Source organism: Silurus meridionalis, chromosome 4 (genome assembly GCF_014805685.1).
Source record: "Silurus meridionalis isolate SWU-2019-XX chromosome 4, ASM1480568v1, whole genome shotgun sequence".
Classification (NCBI taxonomy): domain Eukaryota; kingdom Metazoa; phylum Chordata; class Actinopteri; order Siluriformes; family Siluridae; genus Silurus; species Silurus meridionalis.
In genome coordinates, this window is record NC_060887.1 from 10,961,546 (window position 1) to 10,984,888 (window position 23,343).

Here is a 23,343-nt window from a genome sequence, read left to right on the forward strand (position 1 = left end):
TCGTTAGCTGCATAAAGACACCTGTCCCCCCCATACAATCAGTAGGAATCCAACTACTAACATGGCCAAGACCAAAGAGCTGTCCAAAGACACTAGAGACAAAATTGTACACCTCCACAAGGCTGGAAAGGGCTACGGGGAAATTGCCAAGCAGGTGAAAAGGTCCACTGTTGGAGCAATCATTAGAAAATGGAAGAAGCTAAACATGACTGTCAATCTCCCTCGGACTGGGGCTCCATGCAAGATCTCACCGTGGGGTCTCAATGATCCTAAGGAAGGTGAGAAATCAGCCCAGAACTACACGGGAGGAGCTGGTCAATGACCTGAAAAGAGCTGGGACCACCGTTTCCAAGGTTACTGTTGGTAATACACTAAGAGGTCATGGTTTGAAATCATGCATGGCACGGAAGGGTCCCCTGCTTAAACCAGCACATGTCCAGGCACGTCTTAAGTTTGCCAATGACCATTTGGATGATCCAGAGGAGTCATGGGAGAAAGTCATGTAGTCAGATGAGACTAAAATAGAACTTTTAGGTCATAATTCCACTAAACGTGTTTGGAGGAAGAAAAATGATGAGTACCATCCCAAGAACACCATCCCTACTGTGAAGCATGGGGTGGTAGCATCATGCTTTGGGGTGTTTTTCTGCACATGGGACAGGGCGACTGCACTGTATTAAGGAGAGGATGACCGGGGCCATGTATTGCGAGATTTTGAGGAACAACCTCCTTCCCTCAGTTAGAGCATTGAAGATGGGTCGAGGCTGGGTCTTCCAACATGACAATGACCCGAAGCACACAGCCAGGATAACCAAGGAGTGGCTCTGTAAGAAGCATATCAAGGTTCTGGCGTGGCCTAGCCAGTCTCCAGACCTAAACCCAATAAAGAATCTTTGGAGGGAGCTCAAACTCCGTGTTTCTCAGCGACAGGCCAGAAACCTGACTGATCTAGAGAAGATCTGTGTGGAGGTGGGCCAAAATCCTTCTGCAGTGTGTGCAAACCTGGTGAAAAACTACAGGAAACGTTTGACCTCTGTAAATGCAAACAAAGGCTACTGTACCAAATATTAACATTGACTTTCTCAGGTGTTCAAATACTTATTTGCAGCATACAAATAAATAGTTAAAAAATCATACATTGTGATTTCTGGATTTTTTTTTTTTTTTAGATTATGTCTCTCACAGTGGACATGCACCTACAATGACAATTTCAGACCCCTCCATGATTTCTAAGTGGGAGAACTTGCAAAATAGCAGGGTGTATATATATATCAGCTTTTTAGACATACTGTATGTCTAATGTGTAACCTAACATGTTATGCTTTGTTCTAATTAGTTTGCACACAACTCAAGAGGATTCTTCAGCAGTATGCAGGTACACAAAACCTGTCCACAGAACATTGTCTTATTTGCCTATTAATCCTTCACTTTCCTTACGTTTTCAGCGTAGCCAGTTTTGTTCAATGGAATGAGACCATTTAGCTTGGATGTTGTATTCACGAAGTAAACAATAGTGCATCCAGGGTGCATTTTAAGCAGGTGTCATGTTATCAGGCACGTCTGGACATTTTTTGTATTGTGGCCTATATTGAAACTTAGTTAAAGCACACGCACAGGTAATAATGATGGAAGACAAAGCGTACGTAAATGGAAAAACAGCCTAAAATCCATAAGATTCAACCAAACGCTTTAGGGATACTACAATATTTGTTGTAGGTCAGTAATGGCATGGCTGACATTTAGCAATGCTCAGTAAGAGGTGAGCAAGTCTGATATATAGCACTGCAAGAGTTCAGATTCATTCCAATAATCATTGTAAAAACAAACAAGACACTTCTACAATCAGCCTCAGTTTCTCAGAGCCAGATCAAGAATTGGGTCAGTAAATGGACAAGTGTCTGAATTACCCTGAAAAATTCCATTACATGGCTTCTATTCTATAATAAATACAACACTCTGTTGTTTACCACTGATAAATATGTTTGTTTTAGGGTTTCTGAAAAATTAATTAATCTTATCAATGCACTCAAATGTAATTCTCACAAGAAGCCTTTACATTCTGCTTCTCAGAAACTGAAACCAATGATGGCATACAGACGATGACAAAGATGTACTGTTAAAATGTTTATTTAGCCGTTCAGTTTTTTGGTCACTTTCCATTTTAATGGAAACACAAGCACAAAATTCAGTCAAGTATTAAAAGGACAAGCACTTTTAATATGCAGATTATATCTCATACATGTCATGGCATCATAGCATCCCATTCGGGGGAAATATTCACCCAGTGTTGCTATGATTGGCTCAGGAGCCACTGTGACTGACCCTGGGCAGGACGGTTACTGAAGATTCATAGATGTATGTTTTCCAGTTTCTCCCTGCCTTCTCAATCCCTCATTGTGAGCATCCGAACCTACACTTGTATGACATCATGTCCTCGAGCTGCGCTCCTCTTCTTCTTTCTCCAGCTGATAAGCAGGTCTATAATGTGTTACACCCCTGTCATCCACCTCTTGGAGAGAAAGGTTCCTAAAAGTGTTATCCATGCTCCCCAGTGAAGTGTAACTACAAAACACATAAAAGACATGACAAGAACAATAAGTAAAGATTTGAGAGACAAAGGCCGCATTTTGAATGAGTGAAAAAATGCCGTGTGTACATAAAAAAAAGTGTTCAGAAGTGGTAAATAGAGCCTCACCCTTTGTCATATAGAATGCAGTATGGGACATAAAGGGTCCTCAGGAACATCCAGATGTCATGATATGTCCAATCCTATGGGCCAGCAAGAGACAACATACATCATACAAGCTTTGGTCATTCTGGTCTACCAATTGTGTTTTATGTTTTTACTTGTCGACACCCAGATAAACTCAAATAAACTCAAATCTATTTAAAACTATTCTTGAGACAAACATGAGACAATCTATTCATCTGCTTCAGCTGGGCCAAAAATAAATGATGCAAGTAAACAATGATCACATGAGCACATCAGCATATTTGAATGACTTAAGATGACAAAACAAGTCCTCAAATATCAATGTAAGAACAACAACATTTGAGAGATTGATAAACACCTATGGAAAACATTCACAAACATCAAATTATGGTTCCAAAACATATACAGCAGAAAAAATTAGTTCATATTAAAATGTATATTAAAAGTTTTTTGTCACCTGATTTTATTTGGTGGTTTAGAGAAGTAGATTAGAATCACAGTATTTTAGGCCCTAATGACCAAAATAAAATTCAAGGATGGTGCAATTTCTTTATCATGCAATTGTAATGAAGGCTTCATGGAAAGCCTGGCTTCCTGTAAAGATTCAAGAAAAATGCAGAAATGAAACGTTCTTAAATATAAAAATATATCCATATCATTAACTACTCTTGGTGAAATCTCTCCATTCAACACCGCACTGTTAATTCTATGCAAAGTGATCATCAGACACAATATACAGTCTGTGGGAACTTTAAACCTCATCACTTTGACAGATAGATCAATGTACAGCAAATAGTCGTTTTATCGTTTTGAATAATAAATTCATGTTCCTTTTGTTTATATGCAAGAAACCTGGTAATTAAATGGTATGAAGATTTACTTCTACTATCTACTTTGCCAAATATATGCATTAATGTAAAAATGTTGTTACAGAAACATAATCAACAGCTTTATTTTCATTGAAAAATTCTTTATAGCATGAATAACAGCTTTGCACACTCTTGGCATCCGGACAGTTTGTTTCTCTAAACATTCAGCTGAAACACTTCCAGTTCATCCCTGAGCAGTTCATTAGGATTTAGGTGCTGTGACTGGGTAGGCCATTCTATGATAGACAACACTCCAGCCCACTGTTTGCTCTCTAAATAATGCTTACAGAGCTTGGATGTATGCTTCAGGTCATGTTGGAGGGGAAACTTGGTTTCAGTTAGACGCTGTCCAGATGGAATTGTTTGGTATTGAAGTATGGACTTATCGATTGGTAGCCATGTTGGGTTAGTTTACCTTTCAACCGGAATAAATCTCCATCCTTCCCTGCTCCAAAACAACCCCAAACCATTAAGCTTCCATGTTTGACTGTGGCTGTGAGGAAGTCTGCTAACATCTTCTCTCATGTTCTCTGTCTTAGATAAGTTCTTCTCTCGTTGCCAAAAATGTCAAAATAACTCATCTGTTTACAGAAAAAAAAATTTCCAGTCTATGAAATAATTACAGTGTCATATCTATAGACATTTCCCCCATAATGGTCTTGCGACTCGGCGACTCTTCCACGACCCGGTACTGGGTTGCAACCGGTGTTCTACACCATTGGTCCCGAACCTTTTTTGCGCCACGGACCGGATTAATGTCAGACAATATTTTCAGGGACCGGATTAATGTCGGACAATATTTATTACGAACCGGCCTTCAAGGTGTGGTGGAAAAATACAACAAAATAAAACGATACCACCAAAAAACATTTAGGCATTTTCTAAATATAATAATAAACGTGAATCCACTGTGTTGTTTTTTGGTCATTTTGCTCGCTTGGGGGTTTAAATTTAGCGGTAATGTATGATGTGTGATGTGTATGTGTATGATGTGTATGATGTGCGGCCAGAGCAGCCCCTTTAAAAAGGTAGCGGATGTAGGTAAGACATGTGACTGAGGCATCTTGACATGCATCAAGAGTGAGTCATAGACAGATGTAAGGGAGAGAATCTGGTAATTTTCCAAAATAAAACATCGTTCAGAATTGAGATAATAAATAAAACAAAAATAATGTAAGTTATGTATTCTTTCTGTGCGGCCCGGTACTAATTGACCCACGGACCGGTGCCGGTCCACGACCCGGGGGTTGGGGACCACTGTTCTACACTATTTTTACACTACTTTTAACGCTGCAGTGCGCCTATCAGCCACATGGGGGGGTGCTTGGATAACCACATTTCGGCATTTTCGACCTGCGTTTAATGCATTGCTTTTGATAAACCGTAATGTGGTGCATATTAACAATCGGATTGTTAATATTTACAAGTGTGCCTAATGTTTGACTAATTTGTGTACTAATTAGTCACAAATGCTTATACAATTGTTGAAAGATGTATAAACACACAATTGTTAATCAATGAACCTCAAACTTTTTCTAATCGCAATAAATGTACAGGCATTCAACAAAAAGCGTTCAATGCAACATTTCCATGGCAATGCTTTCAATAAGAGGAATTTCTGCCTTCAGTTAATTCATTTCTGACATACAGTACACAAGATTTCTGACGTATTCACAAAAATATGAGGTAAACTTCCACTCCTAATCCTCACAACATAAAGGTGTCATCGAGACCGTCCTGAACTGCAATTGATAGATAAGATAAAGTTTTTTATTAGATGTTTTGCTTATTATAACTATATAAAAACCCTAATTCAGGGTATTTATGTATAAAACTGTATTTTAAAAAAAATGCAAAAGCCACATATTGATTTTAACTCAGGCAGTGTAACAGAAAAAGTGAAAGGAGCAGAGAACATTGTTGGACCTCTCAGTCACCAATACAGGATATCCACCAAAAGCATTAAAACAACCAGATTAATGTCTGACCCAATCTACCTCTACCACACCCTCTTATGCCTCTGATATACAAATTTTGCAGTGTCAAGACCAAGCCCTACCGTTATAAAGTGCCAGAATGTAACTGTTAGGCCTCAAGAACAATTGTAGACCATAAACTCTTTGACTCTTTAAATATTGTGCTTCACTAAGCACCCAGTTGAGGCACAATCTGAAAGAAACCTTTTGATAGACAGGCAGATAGAACACTGGGCAGAATGGGAAAAGTACATTAAAAATCCACAAACAATAACAAGGATCTGCAGGAAGGTTACCTGACACTGCATTGCTTGCACAAACATGATCTGCATGGAAGAGTCATCAGAATGAAACCTTACCTCATCATGTGAATGAAAAGAAAAAACTTGCTAAGTGTTATGCAACTGGGTGGATCTATTACATGCTGGGTTTGTGTTGTAGCTAGTGGCAGGGGTAGATGAAATAATAGTTTCCAGTTTACACCAGTAAATGTAATACTATCAGTCATGAAACTAAATCTGAAAAGAGATTTTTATACTCTCCCCTTACATTTTTCAGACTTAAACAAGACTGAAATCTGGGAGTAGATCTTAACCATGCAGTGCTTGCAAGACAGGCCAGGAATATCTCTGGAAACTGGAAACCATTCTGCAAGGTATAGCTAAGTACTTACCTAGAAGAGCTCCACATTACTAGCACTAGGTAACCAATATGATTTCGGAGTGTCCACGCGTTTTTTTTTTGTTTTTTTCGGATCCTTCCAAGATTCGTTATAGTTTTATATCTAAAGACCAAGCTATTCGGTACAATTTATATCGACTTAGCTTTAAATAAATAGTTTCGCACATTTATAAGAAGAATGATTTGACTTGATTTTGAAGGCATTTCTATTTTTTATTTTGTATTTATTTTTTATTTATTAAGTCTGTGCTTAATTCTTCACACTTTAAAAATGCAACAAACTATTTAATCTGGTGAGAGTTACCCAAACGTTTGCATTCAACTGTAAATCATATTCATGTAATTTATGAATATCATAATATCTACATTAGTTTTTCCCTGTTACAAGTACACAACAAGAGGTACTACACTTGTAGCAAGGTGATTGTTGTATCCACAGTGTTAGAAAGGTTGTAATAGTGGTGTTGTACCTATTTTGTTTTTTATACTGTACAACTTGCACAGGAGTTATTTATTGTTGGGTCCATATTGCATCTTTCAATGGCATACATTTTTTTTTCTTGAACCTTTCCATATTATGTGGTTTCAACCTACAACTGAAATCATTTTATATGAATGAACTTATCTTGCTAATGAAAAATTACATATGATTAGCACATGGTAGACTGTTTATTGCTCTATGTTTGGAATCCTAATAGTATAGTGAAAAGTAGCCTTTCTGTTTTTATAATTGACTTTAGAATTCTGGAGTGTGTTAAATGAAGTGGTGGACTTGTACCTAGAAAAGAAAGATTGGTGATTGGGGCAGACTTTAATGGGCAAGTTGGTGAGGGAAACGGAGGTGATGAGTAGGTATGGCTTTAAGGAGAGGAATGTGGAAGGGCAGATAGTGGTAGATTTTGCTAAAGGGATGAAAATAGCAGTGGTAAATTATTATTTTAAGAAGCAGAAGGAAGCATAGGGTGACGTATAAGAGAGGAAGAAGGTGCACACAGGTGCTCAGTGGTGGTAAAGAGGTGCTGGATTATTTAGCAACTACTGCAGAAGTGAAAGCTTGGAAGGTACTTGGTGTGACATCTGGAAATAGAAAGGAAGACAAAGAGATGTGGTGGTGGAATGAGGAAGTGCAGGCGAGCATAAGGAGAAAGAAGTTGGCAAATCAGAATTGGGATCAACAGAGTGATGAGAAAAGTAGACAGGAGTACAAGGAGATGCGGCAGGGGGATGTGGTACAGAGGGATGTGAAAAAACTAAGGAAAAGGCATATGAGGAGCTGTAGGAGAAGTTGGACACTACGGAAGGAGAAAAGGATTTGTAGCGATTGGCCAGGCAGAGAGACCGAGCTGGGAAAGATGTGTTACAATAGAATAGAATAGAGATGGAAATGTGTTGACTAGTGAGGAGAGTGTGTTGAGAAGGTGGAGGGAGTATTTTGAGCAGCTGATGAATGAGGAGAATGTTGATGATGAAGTATAGAGAAGGCCAAAAGGAGTTGCATTGTGTGTTTTTGAATTTAGAGAAAGTGTACCATGTATGAGAAAGTTGGGTGTGTCAGAGAAGTATGTGAGGATGGTACAGGACATGTATGAGGACAGTGTGACAGCAGAGAAGTGTGCAGTAGGAACGACTGATTCAAGGATCGGCTCTGAGCCCTTTCCTGTTTACAGTGGTGATAGACACTTTGAAGGACGAGGTCAGACAGAATGATATTGTAATTTGTGGTAAGAGTAAGGAGCAGGTTAAGAAGAGCCTGGAGAGGTGGAGGTACGCACTGGACAGTGGGGGAATAAAAGTCAGTAGAAGTAAGAGAGTATATGTGTGTGAATGAGAGGGAGGGCAGTGGAGTGGTGCGGTTGCAGGGAGAAGAGGTGGAAAAGGTGGACAAGTTCAGGTACCTGGGGTCAACAGTGTAAAGTAATGAAGAGTGTGTTAGAGAAGTGAAGAAAAGAGTGCAGGCAGGGTGGAGTGGGTGGAGAAGAGTGACAGGAGTGATTTTAATAGAAGAGTATCTGCGAGAGTGAAAGGGAAAGTTTATAGGACTGTGGTGAGACCTGTGATGATGTATGGTTTAGAGACAGTGGCATTGAGTAAAAGACAGGAGGTGGAGCTGGAGATCATTTTAAAGGTGCTGAAAGCCTTTTTGCAGGGATAATTTGGGCTTGTTAAGCAGGAAGAAAGTAGAGTTATGTCAAGATTCTACAGCTAAAATCTTATGGGGGGGTGGGGAGCAACACGCAATAAATACATTATAACTACAGAGATAAAGTCTGTCAGACTTTGATGTTGGTGTGACAAAGCCGTTCTGAAAGTTTCTGACTTTGAATACTGTGCGAATGTGTTTGTATGTATTTGTTTTTACCAGTAATGGGTTGACTCTCATATAGGGAGGCCAGTCTGGGTCTGTGGGGCAGAGGGCGGTGAGGGTGTGCGAGTATGGATCAGTGCGTCTGGTGCCCATGAGAACAGCACGGAGCTCAGGTCTCTTCTCCTGCACATCAATAAGAGCCTGACGAATGTTTCCCTCCACAGCTAACAGGTCCAGTTCGTATCTGAAAAACACATACATAAGTATTTTCTCTACTTATCTTAATTAAATTCTTAATTCGATTCCTCTTTATTATTCGGTTCATATGTACAGGCATAGAGAACTGTGGTATGGGTGGACAATGCGCAACTAATAATAAATGCATTATAACAGACCGCTTTTTTCCCATTTGGGTCAAAAGGACACTGAAAGCAAGGTTCTCAGTTTTAAATAAATCAATTCTAAAAGGTTTACCTTTTTATCGTGTCCTGTAGAAATTTTTCCATCTCTGGGAATGGGGAGACGATTCGGATGTACAGTGCTTTCACCTTGTCTTTGCTGTCTGGATAGCGGCTGAGAATGAAGCAGGGTTATTAGCTAATATAAATGCTGTGCTTGTGTAGTGTATACTCTATGCTCTACATTGAAAATCTTCACATGCTGATCTTTCCTTATTGTTAAGTATTTGTAAGGTATGACCATGCATGTATAATAGACACAAAGGTCATCTGTCAAACAGCTGGACTTTTGGTATAAATCTGTAGCATTTTCTAACCAACTAAAACTTCAAAAATAAAGGAAAAAACAATAGCATTGCCCAGGGGCTGATTACAGAGGTAAATTTTTTAACAGCAAAACCCAACATTTTTTTATAGTTTCACAATGTATCTATATGTTAAAAAAGAAAGGAAGTGAAAACGGAAACTGGATGGGTCTTTATTAGAAATAAAACTGCCAAATCAGGCCTGTTCTACAAAATGCAGAAGCGCTTTTCAAAAAAAAAAAAAAAAAAAAAAGAGAGAGAATTCTAGGAACAAGTCGCTGTTCCGTACTTTATTGCAGGTCAAGGATTTCCTGTTGTCATACCTTTAAATGAAGCCAAGTACTTGGACCTTGGTTCCAGCACCATAACGTGAATACTGGTAAACTTAGGTATTTGCAACAGTTCTCTTCACATAACTTTTTTTTGGTCATGTTTAAAGAGATGGATCAAGCTTAATGACTCTTATGCATTGCACATCAAATAGAAATACAGTGGTGTGAAAAAGTGTTTGCCCCCTTCCTGATTTCTTTTTCTTTTTTTTTTTGCATGTTTGTCACGTTTTAATGTTACAGATCACCAAACTAATTTAAATGTTAGTAAAAGATAACACAAGTGAACTGCAGTTTTTCAATGAAGGTTTTTTATTATTGAGAGAAAACTAAATCCAAAACTACATGACCATGTGTGAAAAAGTGTTTGGCCCCCTGTTGAAGCTGTGGTTTATCACACCTGCGTTTAATTTCTCTGACCTGCCTGACAAAGTGAAGTAGACCACAAGATCCTCAAAAGCTAGACATCATGCCGAGAGTCAAAGAAACTCAGAAACGAATGAAAAAAAAAAGTAATTGAGATCTATCAGTCTGGAAAAGGTTATAACACCATTTCTAAAACTTTGGGACTCCAGTGAACCACAGTGAGAGCCGTTATTCACAAATTGCAAAAACATGGAACAGTGGAGAAACTTCCCAGGAGTGACCAAAATTACCCCAAGAGCACAGATTCAACTCATCCAAGAGGTCACAAAAGACCCCACAACAACATCCAAAGAACTGCAGACCTCACTTGCCTCAGGGAAGGTCAGTGTTCATGACTCCACCATAAGAAAGAGACGTGGCAAAAATAGTCTGCATGGCAGAGTTCCAAGACAAAAAAAACACTGCTGAGCAAAAAGAACATAAAGGCTCATCACAGTTTTACCAGAAAACATCTTGATGATCGCCAAGACTTTTGGGAAGATACTCTGTGAACTGACGAGACAAAAGTTGAACTTTTTGGAAGGTGTGTGTCCCATTACGTCTGGTGTAAAAGTAACACCGCATTTCAGGAAAAGAACATCACACCAACAGTGAAATATGGTGGTGGTAGTGTGATGGTCTGGGGCTGTTTTGCTGCTTCAGGACCTGGAAGACTTGCGGTGATAAATGGAACCATGAATTCTGCTGTTTACCAAAAAATCCTGAAGGAGAATCTCTAACCATTTGTTCGTGACCTCAAGCTGAAGCAAACTTGAGTTCTGCAGCAGGACAATGATCCAAAACACACCAGCAAGTCCATCTCTGAATGGCTGAAGAAAAACAAAATGAAGACTTTGGAGTGGCCTAGTCAAAGTCCTGACCTGAATCCTATTGAGATGCTGTGGCATGACCTTAAAAAGGCTCGAAGACCCTCCAATGTGGCTGAATTACAACAATTCTGCATAGATGAGTGACCAAAATTCCTCCACAACACCGTAACAGACTCAATGCAAATTACCGCAAATGTTTGATTGCAGTTGTTGCTGCTAAGGGTGGCCCAACCAGTTATTAATTTTAGGGGGCAAACACTTTTTTACACAGAGCCATGTAGTTTTCGATTTTATTTTCCCTCAATAATAAAAACCTTCATTTAAAAACTGCATGTTGTGTTCACTTGTGTTATCTTTTACTAATATTTAAATTAGTTTCAAGATCTGAAACTTTAAAGTGTGACAAACATGCCAAAAAATAAAAAAAGAAATCAGGAATAAACACTTTTTCACACCACTGTATATAGTCAAATCAATCAAAAAGTGTATTTATGGGCTGTTTGAAAATGTCACAATTCTGATACTCTCATTTCTCTTTTCCTCACCGTTTAAGGGCAGCATAGAAAAGATGCAGCAGCACCGTGCAGTCTTTGCCACCGTTGAAGCCGATGCAGATCTCATTCAGTCGGTAATGATCCAGTGCCTTCTCAATCGTCCTCAGAGCTGCAGCTACTTTCTCCCCAAGGGGTGAGCCTGAAAAAGTGTAATTAAAATTATATATATATATATATATATATATATATATATATATATATATATATATATATACACACACACACACACACACACACACACACACACACACACACACACACACACACACACACACACACACACACAGGGAACACCCAGTATTTTACGGTTTTAGAGAGACATGCATGTTCCTTTCATTTATATGCAACAACGTAGGTAATTGAACAGTATGAAGATTTACTTTGACAAAATCAATAAATAAATGTATAGATATACTTTATCTTTACTGAAAAATCCTCTGTGGGCATGAATACTGTTTACGTTCAGCTAAAATACTTCGCTAGTTGGAGATTTCTATCTGCCTGTCCATTTCATGATAGATAGCACTCTAACAGACTGTTTGCTCTCTGAATGACATTTACAGAGCTTAGACGTATGTTTCGGGTGATTATCTTGTCGTATTACAAACTTGGATCCAATTAGCCGAAGTCCAGACAGAATGGCATTGAAGTATGTAATGGAAGCAATGTTGGTCAGTATTCCTTTCACTTGTAATTAATCTCCAATCTTCCCTGCTTCAAAACAATCCCAAACTTTTTAGCATCCACCTCTATGTCTGACTGTGGGTGTAAAGTAGTTTGTTAAGTAGAAGTACCCACATCTTCTCTCCTGTTCTTCGTCTTACATAAGTTCTCCTGTTAGAGCCAAAAATGTCAGACTTGGACTCATCTGACCGCAGAATTTTCTTTTAGCCGTCACTGTCCAATTCTCTTCTATATATATATATATATATATATATATATATATATATATATATGGAAAACACACTTTAACCGGCTCCAAATCCAGACTTTGAGCATGAGAAAAACCACACAGAACACAACCAGTCTGTTGTGCATTATTTATCAGCGATTTCTGTCTTTGCTGATATTATCCCATTTCTTCACTTGCTGTTTTTTTCCGTATGCACACTCAAACAAAGGGAACTATTCATGAATCGGTTTTACAATAATTACCATTCAAGGCGAGTAAATAGACCTCATGAGGAGCAACGGCTACCGGATCGCTGACCAGCGGCACCACACTCCCTTTAGGCAGCTCCTCCTCTAGCTGGGCCTGTGCCCTCTCCACCTTGTTGGCACTATCCGAGTCTAGCACCAGCCTCACACGGAAGTAGTTACTCAGCCAGTCGGGATACGATCCGAGCGCGATCTGCTTTCCCCATTCTGACTGCAGCCTCGTCAGGATGGGCGCGATTTCTCTTTCGTCAGCATCCACGAACACCTCACGCGTGTGGAAAGCAGTCCCCGGGCTGGCAAACAGGTGTTCCAGGCCATTGAATGCTCGCTCCAGGAGTGTAGGAATGCCAGGGAACATGTAGACGTTGCGCACGCTGACGAGTGGGAAGCGCAGAGGTTCGCCGCTCTGAGGATCGCGGCCGTAGTTCAGCCTTGCAGAAGAGGGCACCATGGCAAGTTTCATTGTGGCACTGGTAGAATCGACAGTACCGAAGAACTGCTCGAGAAGGCGTGTGAGGTCTGGGTGGGCATGCAGACTCTCATCGAATGCCAGGGCCACCGCTTCGAAGGTTACGTCGTCGTGCGTGGGCCCGATGCCACCCGCCGTGATCAGGTGTGTTACCGTTGGTGAGAGCGCGGCCACTTCCTTAGCGATGACCTCCTGCACATCAGGCACCACCGAAATGCGCTGCACACTGACTCCCAGCTTGCGCAGGCCGCGGCACAGGAAAGTGCTGTTCGTGTCTGCCGTGTGACCCTAAGACATTAAAATATTCATTTAAAAATGTTATTTCAATTAAAAATGTATAAACATTGCATCCCTGATAAAAGGACTGTTTCCAGTCATTTATTGCTCAATCACTGCATACCGTACAGACAATTTTATCATTAGTATTTTTATGCATTTAAAAATAAACGTAAAAGTAAAAGCACAACAACTGAAAAAGCAGATGAACAGCTGATAAAGGTTTCTCGCATAAAATGTGTAGTACAGCGGTTTGCAAAAAAGTACCGTAATGTAAAAGTACCGTAATTTACGGACTATAAAGATCATATATATAAGCCGCACCCACTGAATTTTACAAATATTTTTATTTTTAACATAAATAAGCCGCACCTGTCTACACTAATGTACTTTACACAGGCTTTAACGAAAGACACGTTACACACGGTGTAACGGGTGAAATATGTTGCGCTTCCTTTAGGAGCATAGCAGTATTTTGGGAATAGCATGCCAGAAGCGAGCTCTCCTTTCACCCAGACTCAACGCGTTACAACGGTTTGTATCTAAACAGTAGCCGACCAAGAAAGTCTTTGTTTACTGTCTTCCTCCTTCCTTTTACAACTATTTCTCTCAGGAGTTTATCTTTTGGCATCGTCGTGCGTTTAAAAATCACCCGGTGGAAGTTTTTTCTCCTGATGCCGTGCAGCTCAGAACACAGGTTAAGTGCGTTTTTTCGTTTCCGTTCAGAAATTTCATTGGTCTAATGTTATGGGGTTCAGTTTTTTGGCTTGAAGTTTGTGAAACCAGGAAAAACCTAGAAAAAATTCATAAATTAGCCGTTTCTTTGTTTAAGCCGCGGGGTTTAAAACGTGGGAAAAAAGTAGCGTCTTATAGTCCGAAAAATACGGTAGCTCACAGACCCAAAGCGAGCTTGACCATACAGATTAAGATTTTTCAAACAACGACAGGGGATGATGGTTACATTGATGTGTTTCTCATGCAAAGCTGTTCAATGTCTAATCTGAAGCTATATACAGCCTAATATAATGGCAGGCTAAATAGAACTGGTATTTTAAATACTTTAAGATCAAGGTTTAAAAAAAAAAAAAAAAAAAAAATATGAAAATGAAAACAGTAACTAAATAATTATTTGGATATATGCTCATAAAATACATCATGAAATTAATCTAGAAATGTCACACAACTCATGATGAGAGACATGAAGCTAAAATTGTGTGGGGGTTTTAAATAAACAGATCCTTTTTTTTTTTTTCAAACTATCACCATTTCACTCTTTCATGCAAAACACAATAGTACACCACGGCTCGTTGTGTGTAATGGTAATTACCGGAGTGCCACATCGTAGCGGGTTTGTCTCTGTGTCTCACCTTGAGAATCTCATCGCCGACGATGATGATGGCGGCGGTGACGGCTTTTCCGTTCTCGGTGCTGCCGTTTTGAGCCATGCTGCTGAGGTGAGCTCCCACGCGACGAATCCTCTCCATGGCTCTGCACAGCCGAGGTAAAGCCTGGAGCATTCAGACGGGGCGAAGACTAGGGGTAAGAAACAATTGTGTTTATGAATGCTTAGAGTAATCGCAAAAATATATCCTGTAACAGTGAAAGCTGTTAGATTCATCCAAGACCAAAAAGATTGTTAAAGGTCTTGCTCAAGCAGAACAGTGGCAACTTGATTGACTGTATAAAGGCCCAGGGGCCCAAGCAGTCAGGGGCCCCAAAGTCAGAAATCATTTACTACCTACAATCAAAAGGCCTCCACATTTAACAGTGTGTGATGTGATTTTTGCTGTCATCTGTTAGCTGCTATTCAGTAGGTTACATGATATCAAATGACAGACTGCAGCTCAGTGTTCTGGCCTCTTCATTAAAAAAGGTGCCTTGTGACGTCACGGAGGTAACCTTAGAATCTCCCTCTAGTGGTAAAGCGTGGAAATACAACTGAAGAGAAATCCTCTCCCACAAACCCTAACCTCATATGACCAGGGATTTGAACGCATAACCTGATTTTGATCCATATCATCATCATCATCATCATCATCATCATCAGAAAGACAGTATAGCTGAGACGAGTTATGATTTTTAAATGATGTTACAAATTACAAATAAGATATAGTTATGGATTATTTACCATTGCTTTTTGGACTCCCTTACCTTCTTAGCAGGTGATAAATGATCACTGTGTGTGAATCATGCCAAGATCATGCCTTGAGAGGTGCATCTTCTTGAACATAAGCATGTGCTTAGACCAGAGGGCATTGAATTACTACAGCGGTCAATGTATCTATAATACAGCATGTCATGAAGATTTAATAGGCACTGGAACGTCCAATGACAGTCAATCATACTAGAACATAACTAACTAGAATATAATAAAAAAAGAACAGAGTATAAACCGTTCAACAAAGTCCTACAATTTGTTGACTTGACCATGGACCCTTGCCCTCCGCTCAGATGCTTCAAAACAATACGATCATGTCCTGTAAGGAAACTTGAGCTCCTCTCAAATCAGCCAATCGGATGCAGCGTTTGCCGGACCTGACGCAGTACGCCTCTGCATGGACCAATGAACATTGAGGAAGGCGGGACTTACCACTCAACCCGGAAGTGCCGCTACTTTTCCTGGGTGAGGGTGTCGTGACGTTTTTCCGCCTATATTCAGCAAATCCCACCTATTATTACACACATGCATTCAATGTGCCCCATTATTATGTCTAAGTAACAATAATGCTTTCTTATCTCCCTTTTTTTCTTATGTCTAATAAAGTAAAGCTTTCTTACTTAAAATATTTTTTCAGAAAATGTATTGAGGACACACCTATATCTAAGCAATGTTAAAAACAATTTCTTTCATTTTATTCCCTCAGAAGCAGCAAGCTTTAAAGTGGTTTGGGTTGTGGTCAAACTGAAGCCTTTTCCCAAAACACTGTGTAAGGAAGAGAGCCCAGTCACAGAAAAAAAAACCACACACACATCTCTTTCATCTGTTTCTATTGTGATACCCAAGTCACAAGAGCTCACTTATGAATATCTGGAGTGACAGATTGGGACCATGGTGTACTAGTTTTACTTCAGGTGTTTTTAGGGGGCTGTACTCCTCATTCCCATTGCTGCACTGTATATTTTTCAATTTCAAATCATTTGTTGTAATAAGGGTTGGCCTTGGGAGTTTCACTACTTATGTCGTTTAACAACTCTCATATAAGTAGTGATACTTTTAATACTTTAATTCAATACTGCCATTGTATTGAGAAGCTTGAAGGTGGAGTGGTAGCTTAGTAGTCAAGGCTCTGGGTTACCAATCGGACGCTTGGGGGTTCAAGCCCCGGTATCACCAAGCTGCCACTCTTGGGCCCTTTAGCCAGGCCCTTAACCCTCTTCAGGGTCACCATATCATGGAATATGTGAAGAATGAATTTCACTGTGCTTTAATGTATATGTGACAAATAATGGCTATTCTATTGTTTATCACATACAAATATCAATCCTGGCCAGGATTTTAACAGATTTGAATAGGAGCTACTTTGTCTTGCGCTGGTCCTCTGTTTATTGTAAACACATTTCAGTATTCTGTCACTCGGGTATATATCTTGTGATCATTCAGTCATTTGTACCTTCTGAGAATTCAATTTGAGTCATAAATCTCAACTAATCGAGTCGATTAGTCATAAAGGAAACGTGTTAAAGGGGGAACAATTGTCAACATTGTCTTGTTCTGTCACAAAAACATAAAGAGTTAGGAATGTAGTTTGAATAATAATGTTTTGAATGTTTTTTTTTTAATAAATGTAATAAATAAAAAGTGTTTGTATTGCATTGTAGTTTATTTAATATTAATATAATATATATATATATATATATATATATATATATATATATATATATATATATATATATATATAAAATAAAAAATACTGGTATTGGTATTGACATTCTTGGTTTTCTGGAAGTATTTAAAAAAAAAAGGGTGTACCAGAATCCCTGTTGGCATCTAAAACCCATTTCATTGCTATAGGTTTTGCAGAATTTGCCCTAAATCCCACTTACCCACATGCCCCACACTTTATATAAAAAAAACTCTAACTAGTCTTCGCTGTCAGTGTAGTCTTTAGGTATTTTATATGCTCAAATATTTGTCAAACATTTAAACAATAAAGGGAATAAGTGAAATCTTAATTTTCACAACCTCAAGACTTCAGTGAGATGCTTTTTTATTCGTTGCATCTACTTTGAAGTTACATTCATCAACCATTTTTACTCAGGCCTGGGTTGCAATCAGCATTCCAATTCATTCCAATGGTATCACTAGGGTTGAGGTCAGAGCTCTATAGCAGGCCACTCAAGATCTTCTACTCCAAACCATGTAAACCATATCTCCATGAAGCTGGATTTGTGCACACGGGAATTGTCATGCTAGAACAGGTTTGGGTTTTGCAGTTCAACTCAAGAGAAAACTTAAATATACCACATGCAAACGTTTTATACGATTCATTACAAAAAGCGAAACATTCTATTGTGTGCCTGAGGAGGAACCACATAAGGCTGGAAAAGTCAGGTGACCCAAAACTTTTATAGTGTCCAACTATAAGTATATAGTGTAACAATAGAGCGTACATTTTTGTGTTTTCTGGAATATCTTAAATGATTATACAGGGCTCCTGGTCACAGAGGGCTCTAAGAAGGGCCTAGGTATATTTTTAGAAATCGGAATTAGGCCCATGGAGAGTGTATTTACACAGGGACTAGACATTCGTCAGACAGCCCTGAGCCTAAGCAGCTGAACTAAAGTGCAAAATGTCTGAAACTCCTAAAATATCTAGTTTTACTGACCAAAAACTTTATAATAATTAAGGAATAAAACACGACAGGATGTTGTTATAAGTAACTAATCCATGCTGGGTTGGTGTGAAAAAGTTCAGACACAAAGCAGACTTACTTAGAATAAGTGTCTCTTTGCAGTAAGTGAGGTGTTTGTTTAGCTGCTCAAACTTCTATCTCTGGACAAGAAAACAAATAACCACAGTTAGGAGTGGCAATACACTCTGAGAGTTCTCTTCGGCCCCCTTCCTCCTTTATGATAGCCCTGAACAAGTGTGTGTCCCAAATGTATTATGTTTGTTTGTTTTAACCTTATTTTATCTTGTACTGTTTGTTCTCATCATGTTTCCATTTCACACTTGTTAAAATCAAAGTTGGAAACTGCAGGTCAGAATGAACTAAGAACAGAAAGTATAGATTGTTGATCATCACATGCTCTTTGCTGACTGAATACAGTGTGTGTCATTTTGAGACACTGCCGAGATCCAGAAGATTCATACAGTGACAGGTACTACGACCCTATATTAAGCGACTGACGCTTTTATTTTTAACAAAGGCTTATGATACTAGTTTAGATGCTAGTGTAGTTTATGCTGTATGTGAATGTTATAAATCCACAGAAATTAATCTGGTTTATTCAGAAGAAAGAATTACTCCTCAGAAAGAAAAACATGGGGAAGCTTATGTTGTTTTTTTTCCCTAGAGTGTCTTAAGTATTTATTCATACTGGTATTTATCGTAAATAGGCCACTTATGCACTTCTAGTTAGATGCTGAATGTATTTCATTGGCTCTGTACATGCACCTTGCACAATGACAATAAAGTTGAATCTTATCTAATCTAATAACGCAGTGACTGAAATGTGCATTTTATTTGCTAAATGTCACACCCACCCTCGAATGATCAAGCATGTCAACTTTCTGTTTAATTTGGATATTTAATGATTGTGTTTTATTTTTCTAATGTTTTGTCTTCAGATTTTTTGTGGCCTTTTATGTATTTTGCATGATTTATGTATTATGTGTTTATGTATGTATAATTCAATTCAAATTAAAAGCAGCTTTACAGAAATTAAAAGATTATGAATATACATTTTTCATTTATAAAATAATTTGTAAGTTCATCTCTACTGAGTGATCCAGTGGCACCAATGACAAGAAAAACCTCCTGAGGAGAAATAAAGGATGAACCTTGAGAGGAACAAGTTTTAAAAGGAAACACCTCATCTTCCATTCATTATAGTTCCATCATTATTGAAGTTTTTAACTGTGGTCTGATGGAGACTCGATTGGAAAACACTTTATGGTGATTGTAGTTCTTAAACATTGTCCTAAGCAAACTCCATTCCAGTCTAAATCACTCACAGTTCTTGAGTTGAACCCTCCACAGTAACCTTATGGATCTATTAACTGTTCATGTGGAACCATCCTCCCTTTTGGTTCCGGTTCCTCTCAGGGTTCTCCCTCATACCATCTCAGGAAGTTTTCCAGAGCGACATACAAAAGTGCTTTGAGTCTCTATGCTAGATTACAAACGTATGATAAATCAACCTGTTTGCTCATTAGGGACAAACTTACTATCAGAATCAAAATCAGGTTTATTGGCCAAGTGTGTTGACACACACAAGGAATTTGGTTCCAGCTGTTAGTAACTTTTAAAGTACAGACATAAATAAAAACTATACATTCAGCTTGTACTATACAAGACAAAACAGACAAGACAAAAACAGACTATACAAGACACTACAGACAATGTGAGAAAGTATAGACAGTGTGAGTATTTAATAGGGATACAGATAGTAATGTTTTATAAGCAACAAACTTACATATACTTTTATAACCGCTTTTATTTCTGTTAAGCTGCTTTGAGACCATGTCCACTGAGAAAAGTGCAAAACAAATACAGATGAATTGACCTGAATATTTGTTTTTTTAGGAATGTTCACCAGACAGATGTTGAAATATGACTAAAGAGTTACAGTTACAGAGTATCACTCATTAATCCTGGTACAAATCAATTGACGAAACTCTCCTTTACTCTGTAGTTTAATCACAGTCTATGCTTTGGGCATATGAAAAAAATATTATTTGCTGATTTCTATCAATTCGCAAAGGGTGCTTGAACAGAAAACACGAGAGAATCACGGAATGCACGGCTCACGCGCGCTGTTCTGCGATTGCGCAAACGAGTGAAGGCCGCGCGCTCGGCCGGGCCAGGTGCAGGCGCTCGCGCTGTACGCCAAACCGAATGACGCAGGCGGATCGCGGAAGTGTGCGTGTGTGTGCGCGCGTGTGTATGTGTGTCTCTGGTCTTCGGAAAGGGTGGCGAGCATAGGAAGGAGGAAAAGGAAGAGTTAATAGAAAACAGAGAGACGACAAAAAAGTTTTCATGTCCTTTTTTTTCCCCCTCTAGCACTTTAAACACAGCCGGCAAAAAACAGGCAGCGGGGTTTTTTTTTGTATTCGTCACCGGACTGTAAACTTTTTTTCTTCTTCAATGTAACACTGCAGGAAGTTGAGGTTACAAAAAAAAAAAAAAGGTTCGGGAAAGGAGGATATAGGAGACCCGAGGACTGCAAAGAGGAAGAGTGTGGGTAAGTTTGTAGAGAAAGAGTTACAGTAGTTTCTTTTTACTCATGAAGATGTTTTGAAAGTTGAGAAAGTTTCGCTGTCGCCTTTTTCCAATCCGCTGTTTGACTTGTTCACTCTTGACTGGTATGAATCCCAGTCCTCATGCCTCCTTATACTATATATATATATATATATATATATATATATATATATATATATATATATATATATATATATCCATCCTGTACATGTGTCCTAAGTTGAGTAAGGTCTCCCATGTTGTACGACTATGTCGTATAGTATAAATTTGACTTGACTAGGAAGCCATGTGGGATTGTCTTGACTCCAATATTCCCACTTTTTTATGACATAATGAAAAAAAAATCCTTTTGTGGTTTTGTTTAGTCCCTAGATGTTTTCTCACCTCTCATACAGACCCATATGATAGAGATTTGAGTGCAATTTCCTGTATAATTGTCTCAGAACCCCCAAAAGAAAGAAAAACACAGGTCTATTGAGTGAACATGTCTCTGCCATTTTCCCCACCCTACTAATCTTCCTGAGGTTCCAATAAAAATATCAAATGAGTGATTAAAATAAAGGTTTTTAAGGGTTCTGGTGCAGAGACATAACAGTGCCGTGGAGTTTTGTTTGTTCAGGAGTCGTCTTGAACCTTGTTGTACAAGGGAGGAAAACAAACCTACTTTTGTTTGCTCACCGATCGTCATTACGATTCAGACAAAACCTTTGGTTGATTGCAGAATGATTTTTTCACACCATATTATATGTGTTTTAAATGTGTATCAGACGTGATCAGAGCGCACGCTCGTTCTCCAATCAGAAATCAGCATGTGAGGACAATAAAGAAAGAGAGGTTTGTCACGTATACATTAGAGCACAGTGAAATTCCTTCTTCACACATCCCAGCTTGGATAGGAAGCACCCCTGGAGCAAAGCGCGTTAAGGGCCGTGCTCAAGGGCCCAATGGTCGTAGGTTGACAGTGCTGATGCTTGACAAACAATTTTCTAATCAGTTATCCAGAGCTTTAACCTTTGAGCTGTCACTTATCCTCTCAAAGGCGATATTCAGGAAAATGTGCAGGAGGGTGGGGACATTCCTATATATACACCCAAGAAAATTTGCATGTAAGAACAATGCCTGCAGCTGAAGCAGAATTAGGAAATGTCACACACAAATGTTTAATTGTTTGCAGGGTGCAGCCGTATGTAACTATCACCAACATGATGAAATTAAACACAAGGAAATTAAACACAAGGTTTGCTTGTCTGTTCCCCCCCAATGCGATCAGGCGACCGTTATCAGCGAGTTCCTCAATTCAGCAGGTATAGCTGTAACGATGACGATGGTGCGACTATGTTCAAATATTAGAACGGAGTCAAACCGCGTTAATTACGACGTCTTATTCTAGAAAACGTTGCTTCAACGGTTTCTCACTACCAGCGGTTCCACAGGCTCCATCATTAAACTAAACTTGGTTTTGTTCAGGTGATTTATGTAGGTTTACATCTTGCGCTAGCAATAATGAAGCACGTCGCGTCTCCTTAAAGCTTCCAGTAATGTTGTCCCAACATGCTTTTTGCACATCTCATCTCATTTATTCGATTTTGATCGAGAGGAAGCCGTGAGCAGATATTCGGTGGTACATGTTTAATGCTGTAGGTATGTTTCCTTCAGGTCCAGGCATGACCACAATTAGACTCGTTTGTATTATTATTATTAATTTTTTTACACTGCTTCAAACTCATTCCTGTTTCTGTGTAAGTGTGCACCAGGTACAATAGATTAGATGCCCTTAAAGTTATCGTTGGTCTTTCTCACACACAGACTTGTAGACACTCTGAATGTCCGACAGTTAAAAAAGAGGCACCTTTAAAACCGCCAGCACAAAGTAATGGAAAGCAATTTTCCTCACTCTTATCACTCACACTGGCTGTTCCATCTCATCGGTTGCAGGTTGTTTTAAGTCAGAAGACCCCCATATTAAAAAAAAAACAGCCAGAGCAGAACGTTGGTTATATGTATTGAAATATTTCAATGGTGGAAATCCAAAACAAAACAGTAAACACTCGAGAGGATTTTTTGAGGATGGTTCTGTGAATAAATTAATGGATTCAACAGAGAAAAAAAAAAGCCTTAGAGGGTAGTTTTGCAAGATCATCTGCCATAGCTTTTAGCTTTTTTCTACATATATACACGCTATGGATAAAAGTTTGTGGAAACCTGATCATAAGATCCCATTCCACTTTACTCAGTCTGTGTAAAGGTGACACGCATTCAGTTCACGGTGTTTAATAGGGTTGAGGTCAGAGCTGTATAGCAGGCCACTGAAGATCTTCCACTCCAACCCATGGAAAGCATATTTCCATTCAGCTTGCTTTGTGTACAGGGGCACGGTCAGACTGAAAAAAGGTCTGGGTCTCCTAGATCAACTGAAGGGAACATTTTAATGATGCTTTCAAATACATCGGATACAATTGTGTGCCTTGACCTTTGTGGTAACAGTTCGGGGAAGAACAGTTTATAGTGGTTTACTGGTCATTTCAAGGGAGAGAAACAATAGTAACTGTTTATAGCTGTAATAATGCAAGTAATAGTATATGATCTGTTT

The 23,343-nt window shown here is 39.0% G+C and overlaps 2 protein-coding genes across 6 annotated transcripts in view; one reads left to right on the plus strand and one right to left on the minus strand.

Annotated features, from left to right (window-relative positions):
• Positions 1-2,111: 2,111 nt before the first annotated feature.
• Positions 2,112-15,809, minus strand: flad1 (flavin adenine dinucleotide synthetase 1). 3 transcript variants are annotated; one of them, XM_046846911.1, is made up of 8 exons: positions 15,480-15,809; positions 14,696-14,836; positions 12,581-13,340; positions 11,417-11,564; positions 9,019-9,117; positions 8,599-8,788; positions 2,696-2,769; positions 2,112-2,562 (listed from the first exon to the last, which is right to left on the minus strand). In XM_046846911.1, exons 2-8 carry the CDS (start codon positions 14,810-14,812, stop codon positions 2,427-2,429), a joined length of 1,524 nt encoding a protein of 507 aa, XP_046702867.1. In that variant the 5' UTR covers positions 14,813-14,836; positions 15,480-15,809; the 3' UTR covers positions 2,112-2,426. The 3 variants fall into 3 exon arrangements, with proteins under 3 accessions (XP_046702867.1, XP_046702865.1, XP_046702866.1); XM_046846909.1 differs by having other exon boundaries at positions 14,696-14,861; XM_046846910.1 differs by lacking the exon at positions 15,480-15,809 and adding an exon at positions 15,071-15,164 and having other exon boundaries at positions 14,696-14,861.
• A 4,591-nt stretch (positions 15,810-20,400) lies between these two features.
• shc1 (SHC (Src homology 2 domain containing) transforming protein 1) overlaps positions 20,401-23,343 on the plus strand; it is a 34,816-nt gene continuing 31,873 nt past the window's right edge. For 2 of the 3 annotated variants that reach the window (XM_046846900.1, XM_046846901.1), the window contains exon 1: positions 20,402-20,736. The gene's annotated coding sequence lies outside the window, so the exon portion shown is untranslated. Of the gene's footprint in view, positions 20,737-23,343 lie in introns of all 3 variants that reach the window. The other variant, XM_046846905.1, reaches the window with a different exon arrangement.